Genomic DNA, 12,845 nt, shown 5'->3' on the forward strand with positions numbered 1-12,845 from the left:
AAAACCTATTACCAAATGTCAAAACAAAATGAGTAAAATAAAAATAAAAATGAAAAGTCCAAAATCACACTAAAAATTCAGAGATAGCATTAGCACGAGAAGAAAAATTAATAAAAGCTCCAAAAAGTGCCTACATCTTCACGGATTCACACGAGCTTTTCTAGTTCAAAAGCCTAACTTGAATGTTCACATAAGCACGCTTATGTACGCAACAAACACGCCTAATTAATCTCCCTCTCTCGTGTGTGTTTGAATAAATGTTAAAAAAAATAATTTTAAAGTAATATAATTTAAGTTTAAATACTTTTATTATAAAATCAAATTAAAAAAAATTCGTGCAAATTTTTGAATTTAACGCAAAAGCTAAATTAAAATACTTGAGGGAAAGCCAAAACACTCAAATTAGGAGTAAGTTCACTATTTCTAATAAAAATAATTTTAGACTCAAAATTAATTTAAAACTATGAAAATATATTTATAATCAAGTCCGGACTCAATCAATTTTTCCAAGTGGAACCAAATGAGCAATTACATTCTCCTTTTTTCTCTCTTACCTAAACCAAATGACAACGACTTTTACTACTCTAACCGACACGTTCCTTGTAAATTCAGCACACCCCACTTCACCAATTTAGCTCCTTTCTCTTAAAAATCCTTGCTTTCTCTGTTGGGTCTGTTTCATTTCATCTTCTGGTTTTGGATCATTCAGCGCCACACAGACATACATGGCTCTTGAGTCAGCTCCTGCTTCAGCTGACATCAGAGGAGTTCACACTCATGGTGGAGGCTATGTTCAGTATAATATCTATGGAAACCTCTTTGAGGTCTCTAGGAAGTATGTCCCTCCTATTCGCCCTGTGGGAAGAGGAGCATATGGAATTGTTTGGTAAGGAAGAAATTTTTTCGTGGGGTTCAGTTTTTTGTTTTGGCTGAATTCATTTGTTTTATGTGTTGCTTTTTGTTATTTGTGAGGGTGTTTTGGGGATAAAGGGTTGCTCTTTTTTTTTTAAAGATATGTATGTATTGCTTGCATCTGCGTGGAGAAATTTTGTATAGCCCTGACTAAATTTCATGTGATATCTAGCCAAGTTTTTCAATATAAAACTTGGCCATGTGTTACTTAGAAATATTTCAGGACCATAAACATGTAGCGGTTTCGGACCATACAATAATTTCGAATCTTTTTGGGGTGTGGAACTCTTGGCTTTGTAAGCAGGGAAGTGGTTTGTGGTGGTGGTCAAAGGACTTTTTGTTGATTTTAGATTTGAATGTTAGGGGAGGTTCAGAATCATAGGTGATTGTGTATTTCTTGAAAACTTGGAATATGTTAGTTAGGCTTAGTCCATTTGGTGGCTGCTTGTTTGTTAGCTATGATTCTAGACTCTTGTCGCAGGGTTTGGTTGAAGTACATGTTTGGCATGTATATGTTATTTATGTGAATGGGGGATTGAAGTAATTTTAAGAATTTGTATTTTTTTTTTCAATGCATTTAATACGGGATTGATGTGATTCCTGAGCGGAATGTGGGCTATTGTGCTAAGCTGATTGTGTTTCTTGAGTTTAAAATTATATTCTTTGTGATCATTGTTTGGGTTTGAGTGATTGGAATAGAGTAATTGAATGAGAATCAAGTTTTAGTCTTGTGGGTGTATTTAATCATATATTCATAACTAGTTTCATGCGCTTAGGATTATGCCTCAGATTATCTTGTTATAGAGCTTAATTTACATTTTGGCTGAAGCTACCTGACCTGAGTGTCATAGCCGGGGCTATGAGAATTTGGTGTACTTGTTGGCACTTAAACACAATCCTTAGGATTTTCAGACTCATTAAACTGAAGGTAATTTTGTATCTTGAGGATGGTTTATTAAATTTGGTGTGTTAGACAATGACTTGTCTTTTCTCATTCATATGAATTTAGAATCTGTTATCAACAATATGAGGGACAATGTTTTTTTTTTCTTCAATTTCCTTCAGTGCTGCTGTAAATGCAGAGACGCATGAAGAAGTTGCCATTAAGAAGGTTGGCAATGCATTTGACAACAGAATAGATGCCAAAAGGACCCTACGAGAAATTAAACTTCTTCGGCACATGGAACATGAAAATGTAATTTAAATAAATTTTTTACTTGCATTCTCATATCTAAACCTTGTCCCCCCCATTTGTATTGCTTATTTATTTAATTATTTATTTTTTATCTTCCTTTTTTCCTCTCAAATTTCGATAGTAGGGAGTGCCATTTTCCATGTAGCAGAATGGACTTTCCTGTTTGATTTATTGTTGCCTCATATTTTGATTTCTTCTTTGTTTCTGCTTCTTATTTTTGGGTTGTATCGCACACTGCAACTATAGGCAAATTTTCCATAATTTACTAGTGATGAAGGACCTTTTAACCATAATCCTGATGTTTGTCTCAAATTAGACATTTGCTTTAGTTCTCATAAACATATCTATAAATTGGTAGAAGTACTCATTGATATACTTTTGGTTACGCTTTCTATTGTGATAAATTTAAAACTCTTGAAAATTACAACATACCAAAATATCTCTTCTGTGTATTCTGGCTTATGTTTTTAAGATATCAATATACACTGATATAATAGAACTTTTGCCTTTTATATATATTTACATTATATATGCTTTTGAGTACCATGTTTTTGGCTTACTTAGATATTTACATCCTTCATAACATTTTATATCTATTTTTTCGAAAAAAAAGTTTTCTTCTTTTGTTTTCTAATTAGTATATTGTGAAACACACATTTTTGTAAGTCAACACCTATTAAGAGTTGGTATTGGTGTTATATTTTCACCTTGTTGCATGGGAGTTTTTTTATTGGATTTTAATTTTACATTCATTATTAGAATTCAATTTGAAACAAGGCTGCTCACTTACCAATTACTTCTCTAATGCAGGTGATAGCCCTTAAAGACATTATTCGACCACCACAAAGGTATAACTTCAATGATGTGTACATTGTTTATGAGTTAATGGATACTGATCTGCATCAAATAATTCAATCCAATCAACAATTGACTGATGATCATTGTCGGGTTAGCACTGTAACCATTTCTTTTTGCATATGCCTTTTATTAATGTCTACCATATTAAAAGATCTGTAGGTTATTCTTCTTTTTAGTATTATTGCCAAACTGAAGTTCAAAAACATGTCTGAATTAGCTTAATCAAAATTCCCAAGAGCTTTTGGCAGTTTCCAAAATTTCTTCTTTACTTTACTGTTTGGAATCTCCTTGGGCTCTCACCTTTTTGTTTTGAATTAAAACAGTACTCAGCATACATTGGTCTATATAACCAAAGATATTTATACTGTCTTACAGTGACTGATACGATACATTTTCCAGTATTTTCTGTATCAGTTGTTACGAGGACTCAAATATGTACACTCAGCAAATGTTCTGCACCGTGATCTAAAGCCTAGCAACTTGCTACTGAATGCCAACTGTGATCTTAAGATTGCAGACTTTGGTCTCGCTAGAACTACATCTGAGACTGATTTCATGACTGAGTATGTGGTTACTCGGTGGTACCGAGCTCCAGAGTTACTTCTTAATTGCTCAGAATATACTGCCGCCATTGATATTTGGTCTGTTGGTTGCATCCTTGGTGAAATCATAACAAGACAACCCCTATTTCTGGGGAAAGATTATGTTCATCAGCTCAGGCTGATTACGGAGGTATTAGCTAGTCAGAGATCCTGAATGATACCTTTTACATCTGGTTCCTGAATTGCAAGCATGCTTTCTTTAATTCTTCTTTTTATAGATTAGAATGTTGGATCCACTTGCAATTAAATAGAATGAGAAAGAAATTCTGTGTGGAGTATGGATCATTTAATTCAGGGCAGAGAAGGCACAGAATTCAATGGATCAAAGTTAGGGCTTTGTTGCGAGAATTAAGGGTAAAATTTAGGGAAATTTCATTAAAAAGAATTAGTCAAACTGAAGAGGCATATGGGATATGTGGGGGATTGATGGTCTGCAAGCAAAAGAATAAGGGTTAAAGAATTATCAGGCACTCAAAGAATAATACTCTCAAGGGCTGAGATTTGATTGTTATCTTAAGGATCCATAAATAAAAGTAAAGAAAGCTGTAGAAATTGAGAATCTCCCCCAGTTTCATTAGGTTTTCACACTAAAGAGAAAGAGACTCATTATCAGTTCAGCACAACATTAGTGGCTAGGGTGTTTCCCTAAAAAAAATTTCTTCACTCACTCTAAACCAAAAACTAAGAACTTAAATGCATGGGGGGAGGGTAGGTTGTGCATTTTCCCCTATAGATTGCAACTTCTTTCTCATTTTCATACTAAGTCTCCATGTTTAAAAATTGATTTAAGTTTGACAAATTTTCCTTGCTTTTAAAAAGCTCATAGGCTCACCTGATGACACTAGCCTTGGATTTCTACGAAGTGATAATGCTCGTAGATATGTGAGACAGCTTCCACAATATCCAAGGCAACAATTTGCTGCTAGATTTCCAAGTATGTCTCCTGGTGCTGTTGATTTGTTAGAGAAGATGCTTGTCTTTGATCCAAATAGGCGCATCACAGGTAAAATAACGTAGTTTTTCTTCTTTTTTTTTTTGAGTACAATTTTTGTAATTTTGTTTTGTAAATTGCCCTTTTAAATGCATGTAGAGTTTCCTGACCTCTGCAAATTTCTTAAGTTAGAACAACCAAATTAATGGCGAGGTTGTTATTGGTTAAGTGGGTATACTCATTTGCTTCTAACTGTAGTTTGTATTTCATCCTGTTCAAATATGATTTACCATGATTAACTTGATATACCGTGCTCATAAAGTTGTAACTGAAATCTGAATATGAAAAGAAAATGTATTAGTTTCTGATAACATTGAATACTAAATGTTGGTTAAATGAAAACAATAACAATCAAAACCTTTTTCCACTAGATGGGGTTGGTAACATGAATCAAATTATGCCACGGTGTTTTGTCCAAGACCAATTCTTCAGTGAGGCCATTTAATTCTGTCCATATCCTAAACTAATTGCTTATCAAAAGCAAAATTGTCATCTCAATTATGTATTCTTTTTCTTAGTTTCTTTTAATTTTAAAATGTTAAAAAGTACTATATCCAGAGACTGTTTACTGCTTGTGGTATGGTTGGCCATTTGGTCAAGGTTCTATTGTTTCTTGAATGTCGACAATATGTCTGCAGTAATCTTTTATAGCTATTGGATTTTCTTTTTTTATATATTTTTATTAATCGAGGGCGAACCCTGGTGCAGCGGTAAAGTTGTGCCTTGGTGACTTGTTGGTCATGGGTTCGAATCCGGAAACAGCCTCTTTGCATATGCAAGGGTAAGGCTGCGTACAACATCCCTCCCCCATACCTTCGCATAGCGAAGAGCCTCTGGGTAATGGGGTACGAAGTTTTATATATTTTTATTAATCGTACGTTACTTATGACGCTTTGCAGTTGAAGAAGCTCTGTGTCACCCATACTTGGCTCCTCTTCATGATATTAATGAGGAACCTGCTTGCGTTAGACCTTTCAGTTTTGATTTTGAGCAACCATCTTTCACTGAAGAAGATATCAAGGAACTCATCTGGAGAGAATCTGTGTTATTCAATCCTGATCCACCTATTTATTGAGATTTGGAATTTACTATCATATGTGCATAGTGAAATACTTTTTGACTGGATTACAACACTACCGAGGAGTTGTTAGCTCTCTACAGAAGTATTTAACATATTGGATATACTGAGATTTTTTTGGTAAAAATTATTTGAAATTTAATGAGGTTGTCTTCCATTTGATTATTATTTTACATTCTTGGATAATTTTATTGTTGAGATGTACAATTGGAGTAATTAGAAGCCAAACAGCATTACTTTCAGGTTTCAGCAGGAACATCCATAGGCTTTGTCTCCTTGTTGTTTGTTGGTGTATTTCTATCCTTCGGCTTACTAGGACAAACAATTTTAGTGCAGTTAACTGACTCTGTCAGTTTCTCCATCCTTTAGAATGTAGACACACAAATAGTATGAAAGGAAACTGTCTGGATCCAATTACAAGGTATTGGACTTGAGTCCCATATTGAATGTATGGGATTCTAGTGTATGTATGGTTTATAAGTTTTTGGGCTTTTCAATTACAACAACTATCTTTTGTGGTGTAGTTCTCTCTAGGTTCTTATTAGAAACTTTTTATTTGTGGGGACAGACATTATCCCATTGTATGAAATAAAATATAACAGTTTGTTAGTGTTTGAAAATGTTTTAAGAAAATACCTTGGCTTGCTCAACTATCATGATTACTCTTTGTAGCATTTTCAGTTTTGTGTCTAATTTGAATGAATAAGCAAAGAATACTCACAGCAAGACTTAACCAGCAAATATTGATTAATATTAGCTTTGAAACTTGTAGCAGCATCAAGCCACCAAGTTCCACAAACAAGGAGAGAAGAAAAGAAAAACCTTTCATTTTTTGTAATTTGAAACACCATTCATTTCTGAACTTGAGAAATGCTTTCTTGATAATCTGAGTAGTATTCCTAAAACAATAATTTAACATAAACTACTACACTCCAACAAATGTCATGGTTGTAGTACATTTCTTAAGCTCCAACATATCAATGGGTAGACTATCTGCTGGGAAATCACATGCTGTAATCTTCTCTGGCCCTTGATCAGGTAACAAACCACAAGGCGGAGGAGTCACCCCGCTCGTCATCCCTTCAATATCAGTGCAGGTCCAAGGCTGCTTCTTGGCCTTGGCTGCCATTCTTAGTGTCACATTTGCAATGCAGATTCCTGTAAAGGGGTCATTGGAGATTCCTTGGAACCTAGCAGCTATGGTCACATTTTCTGCCACAACATCTCTATAGTTGATGTTTTTTATCTCAGGCAAGGCATTAGGGTCATAGTGACTATCAGCATGTGAGTTATAGTCACCAGTCATCTTAAATGCCCATTTCATAGTATGCAAGGTCATTCTCTTCACATATATGTCCTTCACATACCCTCCTCTCCCAACTGCAGTCTTGATTCTGACACCTGATTCTGTTTGGATTGCTGTGATGTCCTCAGCTCTCACATCTTGGATTCCACCTGACATCTCACTTCCCAAGGCAATGGTTGCACTGTATGGTGAAATGCATGTTAGCCTTCTTATCATTAGCTGTTTGGTGGGCCACCCAAATTTTATGCCGTACTCATCCCATCCACTCTTTACAGCCACACAGTCATCACCAGAAACTATATAGCAATCTTCAATTCTTACATTTGTGCAAGAATCTGATGAGAAAAAATACAAAGAAAGAAAAATAGGTAGAGCAAATATTAGCATTCAAACCAAGCTTTATTCTTTGGTTACATTGTATCAAATACTTGCTTGCTATACATTATTCTATATTTGAAGAATTTGAAGTTGATTATGAAATACTGGCCTGGGTTGATGCCATCAGTGTTAGGAGATGTGACAGGAGCAAAAATGGTGATGCCTTGCACAATAATATTGCTGCATAGTATTAATTTTTTTTTTTGTTATAATCTTAAAAGTAAAAGACAATAAGAGAGTAAAGTAACTATATCAGTGCCAAATGAGAAATGTATATCTAAGACTAAAAGGACATTTTTTTTATAAGACTTGAAGACAAGTGAAGTGGGATTACCTGCTGTAAACAGGATGAACATTCCATGATGGGGAATTGAGGAGAGTTAGATTTGAGATTTGAATGTTGTCTGAGAACATCAATTCAATCAGGTATGGGCGAGTGTACTTCAACTTCTTCCTGTGAAATTGCTGCCACCAAAACTCACCCTGACCATCTATGGTGCCATTTTCACCTGTTAACAAAAGGGTCATCATTGATATAATAATAATAATAAGAGTTTACTATGTATGCACGATAGTGTAAGTTTTTATATAGTGAATCAATAAAAATATTATAACTTTTTATAAAGTTAACATATTATATTATGTTCTTTTTAATCAATAAATATTAGTTGCTAATTTGTTAGCGAGAAAATTCGAATCCACAACCTATTCCTCCCTCCATTATTCCTTCACCACAAAACCAACCTTATATCTCCACTTATTATACTATGTATAGTGGTTTGTAATTGGACAATAATATAAAAAAAACTTCTGGATTCTCAGTGCATATATTATTTATTTAAGTTATATTGTAGGTGAGTAAGTAAATTTTGGTAATTAGAACTGAAATAACCTTTGGATGCATACAACTGAAACTATTTGCCCCTTTACCTGTGACAATAACATCAGTAAGGTTTGTTCCAAATATGAGGCTTGTGAATCTTCCTGCCGGTGCGTCTCTTCCTCTACCGTATGATGGGAGGGGTTCGAGCACAGGCCACTCAGTTATATCCTAAACCATTTAATGAATTCAATAAAAAAGAGTTAGCAGTGCCAATAGCACACATGAAAGTGCCAAAAACGTGTCACACTTGGAACCATTCTCCTAGATAACACAAGACAAGTGTGTAATGGACCACTCTATGGCACTCTTAAAATTGTTGTCTGGATGTGGGAATAGACCAAAAGTGCCAGGATAAAGAGGTTGTTGTGGGGGGGGGGTTGGAATTTTGTGTATTGTTGAATTATTTAAGAATACTGCTCTCATTAACCTAATATTGCTCTCATATTCTTGGTAGAAAATGGGGAATCTTGTGACACATTCTTTGCATTTCATTGATTGGACATCTTTCCTTATTTGTAGCTCACGTGAACCCTTTAATTTTTTTTTTCGTATTAAAAAAATTGCAACGAGTTTATGATAGTTACAAATAATGGGGAAATTATGTATTGTCTATAATTCCGGTCAATTTCCACAAAATATATGGTCTAGTTTTTAAACTTATGTGAAAAAATTATTAAAATTTAATTACATGTTACGTGAAAATTGACTAAGACCATCAACATGTGGTAATTTTAGATCATACAATAATTTTTCAGTAACATAAGACTTATTACTCTTTGATGAATTGAAGAATTTTGAGAGAGAAAAAAAATCAAAGAATATTCTCTTTGATTTTCTTCCAATTAAATCTCGAAAATATTCCATCATGCAATTAAACTAATGAAATCATAGAGCATTTCTTAATGTATTTCATATCCTGTTTTGTTCTGTCATCAGACTTTGGAAACAGTTCTAGCAAAATACTGCCAAAAGGAAAGGTGCAAGAACAGGCAGATGAAGCCAAGTGATTGGTACAACAACACTTTCTTAAAAACCAGAGTCAGTAGAAAAATAAACAGGAAAAGGCTTTGGTTTTACTTTCAAAGTCTTGTGAGCACTAATACCCCTTCGAAAATTTAAAAGCTGGACAGTAATGTGAGTAGTGAAAATTGTGAAAGACTTTATTTTAATGTTCATATAAAGCAACATATGCTAACAGATGGAGGTCTCTGATCTAACATAAGTGTGGTGAAAATTTGTGGGGTAGCACATATGATGGATTTTGAACAAACTTCACAATGTTGCAAAAAGCACAAAATGAACACACACTACACTATGCCTTAAAACCTCATGTCTATGGTTTAAATTGTCATCAAAGGAGTAGAAATGAGATACCTGAGAAGCAAGGAGAACAGCATCTTTGTCAAGATAAAGTGTGAAGTGACTAGTGAGGCTGAAGCTACCAGTGAGCCATTTTCCTGCAGGAACATAGAGCTGAGAGCCACCTTCAGAAGCATACTGACTAAGGTGACTTATTGCAGACTGAAATGCCTTTGTGTTGGATGCTTTTCCATCTCCAACACCACCAAAATCTGTCAATGAAGCACTGTGAGCTCTGCAGTTTATAGCATTGTACTCTAAGGAAGTGGTCACAACTTTGGCTTTTCTGCTCTCTACTCCCTCTGAACTTAAAAGTGCAACCAAAAGGAGAGCAAAAAATGTTCTAATCACCTGCAAAAACAATACATCCATTAAAAGAAAATTTGTTAGAAAATGAAGGTGTAGGTGGCTTTATAATCTTGCTAAGGGGTTGGTTCTCTTGTAGAAGCTACAACTACAAGTATATGCACTAAAGTAGTGTATATACTAAGAACAGAATATGAGAATATTACTTAGAGTAGATAGAGTAAGAGAGGAGGAAAAGGGTCTCACGTGTATCCTCATGAGAGTTTTCCACAAGAACTCCATTCTAAGAAAAAGAACTTTGGAATTTGTTTTAGGTACGAGTGGAGAGTGAAGCTATGGCAGGTATTTATAGTGGAACTTAAGTTATGGCCACTAGGTTCATTGGTTCCTAAAACATAAAAATAGTATAAACTACACAAATTTCTTTTGTTTTTCTTGAAGCGAAAAAATACCAGCCCTGTATGTACTTAAGAGATTGCTATTTTTATGGGTAAAAATTAAGTAAGTGTATTTAGGAGGCATAACATACCAAAAGAATGATAGTTAGTGCAATTCTCTGTCCTTAATTGCAATTTGGAATAGGAGTTGTGATTGACATCATTCGTTCCACAAAATTGAGTGCATGCTTATTTTCTTTTCTTTATACTTTGAAGGATTTTCATAAACAGAATATGTTAATGAAAATTCAAGTAGCTATTCTCTGAAGTTATGAACCCTTCATTTCTTTGTTTAGAATTTATCTTTTGTTTTCGTTTATGCTTTTTTTTTTTTAATAATAATGGATGAAGCGTTTAGTAACGATTTCTTTTGTTTCAGATATTTGTTAGAATATATCAGTATTCTATTAATGAAATTTCAAATGAAGCATAAAACTGTTTAATTCCCAGCTTGGAATCTTTCGACAAAGTTTCTTAGTCTCATGTCTAACACAATCAACCGTCAAATTTGTGGTCCTATAAAGTGTTTATACGAAGGCTCGAGAAAAAATTAGGTGTGTTGAATTTTCATCTTCACGCTTGATCTATCAAATCAATGCCTCATCTCATCATCTCTGCCGTCACAATGGTCACGAGATGTCAATGGCACATGGTCATTATTCCATGGCAGAATTTCATTTTCCTATCTTATTATTGTGCCCTCATGTTCTTAGTCTACACTTCATACATTTATGTTAAATGCATAGCATAAAAGTTGCGACTCATTTCATACAATTGTAGAGTTCTCTGCATCCTGGGCTGGCATTGGCAAATGAAGGACTTTTAGACTATAGTTCAACCATAACTAAAAATTTTCCTCCTCTATATGTAACTTAAAATGGACACTAAATAAACATTGAAACGTAAAATAAAAAAGAGAGCGATTTTTTAACACGAGAAAAACAAATCACTAGACCCACTTCAGAAAAGAATCTCTACTATATATTAGGATAGCAATATAAAGATACCTTTCAAGAAGCCTATAGTTAAGTATTTGTTTTTCTTGCTCTTCATTTGTAGGCTTTCTCTTTCTCACTCTTTTTTAAGAGGAGGCTTGTCACTGAGTCAGTTTTTTAAGAAGGATGATTAATGGGTTCATGTGGTTACTACTTCAAACTTTGGAATAGGGATTTATCGTTTTAATAGACAATAGTTAACAGAGTTTATTGGTATTACTATTTAAATTTGTTTGGTAGTTTAAATTATAATTCAAGATTTTAATCTTAACAAAGAAAAAAAATATTTTTATGATAATTTTTTTTTTTGAATATCATCATCAAAATTTAAGAAATGATTTTTCAATCAAATTTTATTTTTCTATTTTATTACCAATAGTTAATTAATTTAAAATGAATTATTAAAAAAGATTTTATAATTTTATTAAAAAATTAATAATTTTATACAATTCAAACTAAATAAATTATTTTAAAACTACTTTACATATAAGTATCTAAACATATAATGTAATGTAATTACACAATCAATAGTAATAATAATTAGTTATATATATAATCAATTATTTGATTATTAAAATAATGTATAAAATCTAAAATCAATAGAGAATTATGTTGGATTATAGTTAATGGGATGGGACCAAGTGCGCCCAGAAGGTTTCACTTTATTGGAGTTCTCACTTTTTCGTATTTGGTCTCGTGAGTGTCCCCCGACCCACTTCAAGGGTGGACAAATTAATTCTCATCTTTGTGTTTCAGCCGCAAAGTAAATTCCAAAGAAAATTACTAAATCCCCACCACCAAATGGGTGGGATTAGGTTCAAAGAAGTGAGAAATAAAAGAAAAACAAAAAAATGTGATAAGTAATATGATATAAAAGAGAAATTTAAAAATTATAACAATAAAATATATATATATATATATATATATATAATAATTTAATTTTAAAATGATACATTATAATAAGATAATTATTTTGATTAGATCTGTTCTATTAAAAACTTAACATTATGCCAAAGCCAAGTTAGGTCTTGCCTTACTGATCTAACACACTTGATAATCTTACATCTTAATTATCCTAAGTTTTTATTTAACCTTATTTGATCTATCACATTTCACAATTAATATAATTTTTTTATAATTATTATAAATATTTTTTTAAATAATAGTTTAATGCTTATATGTAAAATAGTTTTACATTGTTGTTCAATTACTAATTAATATTTAAATTATTTTAAAAGTCAATAACTTTATTATATATAATAAATTATGATTGAATAATTTTGTAAAAAAAATTTACACTGGTATAATTTTTTTTTCTCTTTAAATAATAATTAGTTAAATATAATTTTTTGAATGATTATACATAAGCTAGTAATTTTTAATTATATAACATTCTATTATTAAATAATAATATAAAAAACTTTACATTATGAATATATTATAATTAAACTCAACATTAAAATACCCAATGCTATATTATTTAATTGCTTTGTTAATAGCTAAGTGGTAGGGTCTTTCTTTGGTTTATTAGGCTTCTGGAGCATA

General features: G+C 32.7%; 2 protein-coding genes across 2 annotated transcripts; one reads left to right on the forward strand and one right to left on the reverse strand.

The window, feature by feature from the left end:
- Nucleotides 1-512: 512 nt before the first annotated feature.
- LOC114425198 (mitogen-activated protein kinase homolog MMK2-like) lies at nucleotides 513-6,060 on the forward strand. The gene is made up of 6 exons (XM_028392009.1): nucleotides 513-886; nucleotides 1,978-2,107; nucleotides 2,918-3,055; nucleotides 3,365-3,697; nucleotides 4,387-4,570; nucleotides 5,458-6,060. Exons 1-6 carry the CDS (start codon nucleotides 726-728, stop codon nucleotides 5,631-5,633), a joined length of 1,122 nt encoding a protein of 373 aa, XP_028247810.1. The 5' UTR covers nucleotides 513-725; the 3' UTR covers nucleotides 5,634-6,060.
- Nucleotides 6,061-6,360: 300 nt separating this feature from the next.
- LOC114425196 (probable polygalacturonase) lies at nucleotides 6,361-10,196 on the reverse strand. Its single transcript, XM_028392008.1, has 6 exons — nucleotides 10,115-10,196; nucleotides 9,578-9,913; nucleotides 8,251-8,371; nucleotides 7,655-7,829; nucleotides 7,430-7,500; nucleotides 6,361-7,277 (listed from the first exon to the last, which is right to left on the reverse strand). The coding sequence occupies exons 1-6, from the start codon at nucleotides 10,148-10,150 to the stop codon at nucleotides 6,562-6,564; spliced, it is 1,455 nt and encodes a 484-aa protein (XP_028247809.1). The 5' UTR covers nucleotides 10,151-10,196; the 3' UTR covers nucleotides 6,361-6,561.
- Between the last annotated feature and the right edge of the window lie 2,649 nt (nucleotides 10,197-12,845).

The sequence above is a fragment of the Glycine soja genome, chromosome 9 (genome assembly GCF_004193775.1).
Source record: "Glycine soja cultivar W05 chromosome 9, ASM419377v2, whole genome shotgun sequence".
NCBI classification, from domain to species: Eukaryota; Viridiplantae; Streptophyta; class Magnoliopsida; order Fabales; family Fabaceae; genus Glycine; species Glycine soja.

What these genes read in the sequence shown, in the direction of transcription:
- LOC114425198 (XM_028392009.1), top strand. Translation starts at nt 726, where the DNA reads ATGGCTCTTGAGTCAGCTCCTGCTTCAGCTGACATCAGAGGAGTTCAC. An exon ending in GGAGCATATGGAATTGTTTG is followed by an intron (nt 887 to 1,977) that starts GTAAGGAAGAAA and finishes AATTTCCTTCAG; the next exon opens with TGCTGCTGTAAATGCAGAGA. An exon ending in TCCAAATAGGCGCATCACAG is followed by an intron (nt 4,571 to 5,457) that starts GTAAAATAACGT and finishes GACGCTTTGCAG; the next exon opens with TTGAAGAAGCTCTGTGTCAC.
- LOC114425196 (XM_028392008.1), bottom strand. Translation starts at nt 10,150, where the DNA reads ATGGAGTTCTTGTGGAAAACTCTCATGAGGATACAC. An exon ending in CTGTTCTCCTTGCTTCTCAG is followed by an intron (nt 8,372 to 9,577) that starts GTATCTCATTTC and finishes TAAATGGTTTAG; the next exon opens with GATATAACTGAGTGGCCTGT. An exon ending in GTTCATCCTGTTTACAGCAG is followed by an intron (nt 7,501 to 7,654) that starts GTAATCCCACTT and finishes AATACTATGCAG; the next exon opens with CAATATTATTGTGCAAGGCA.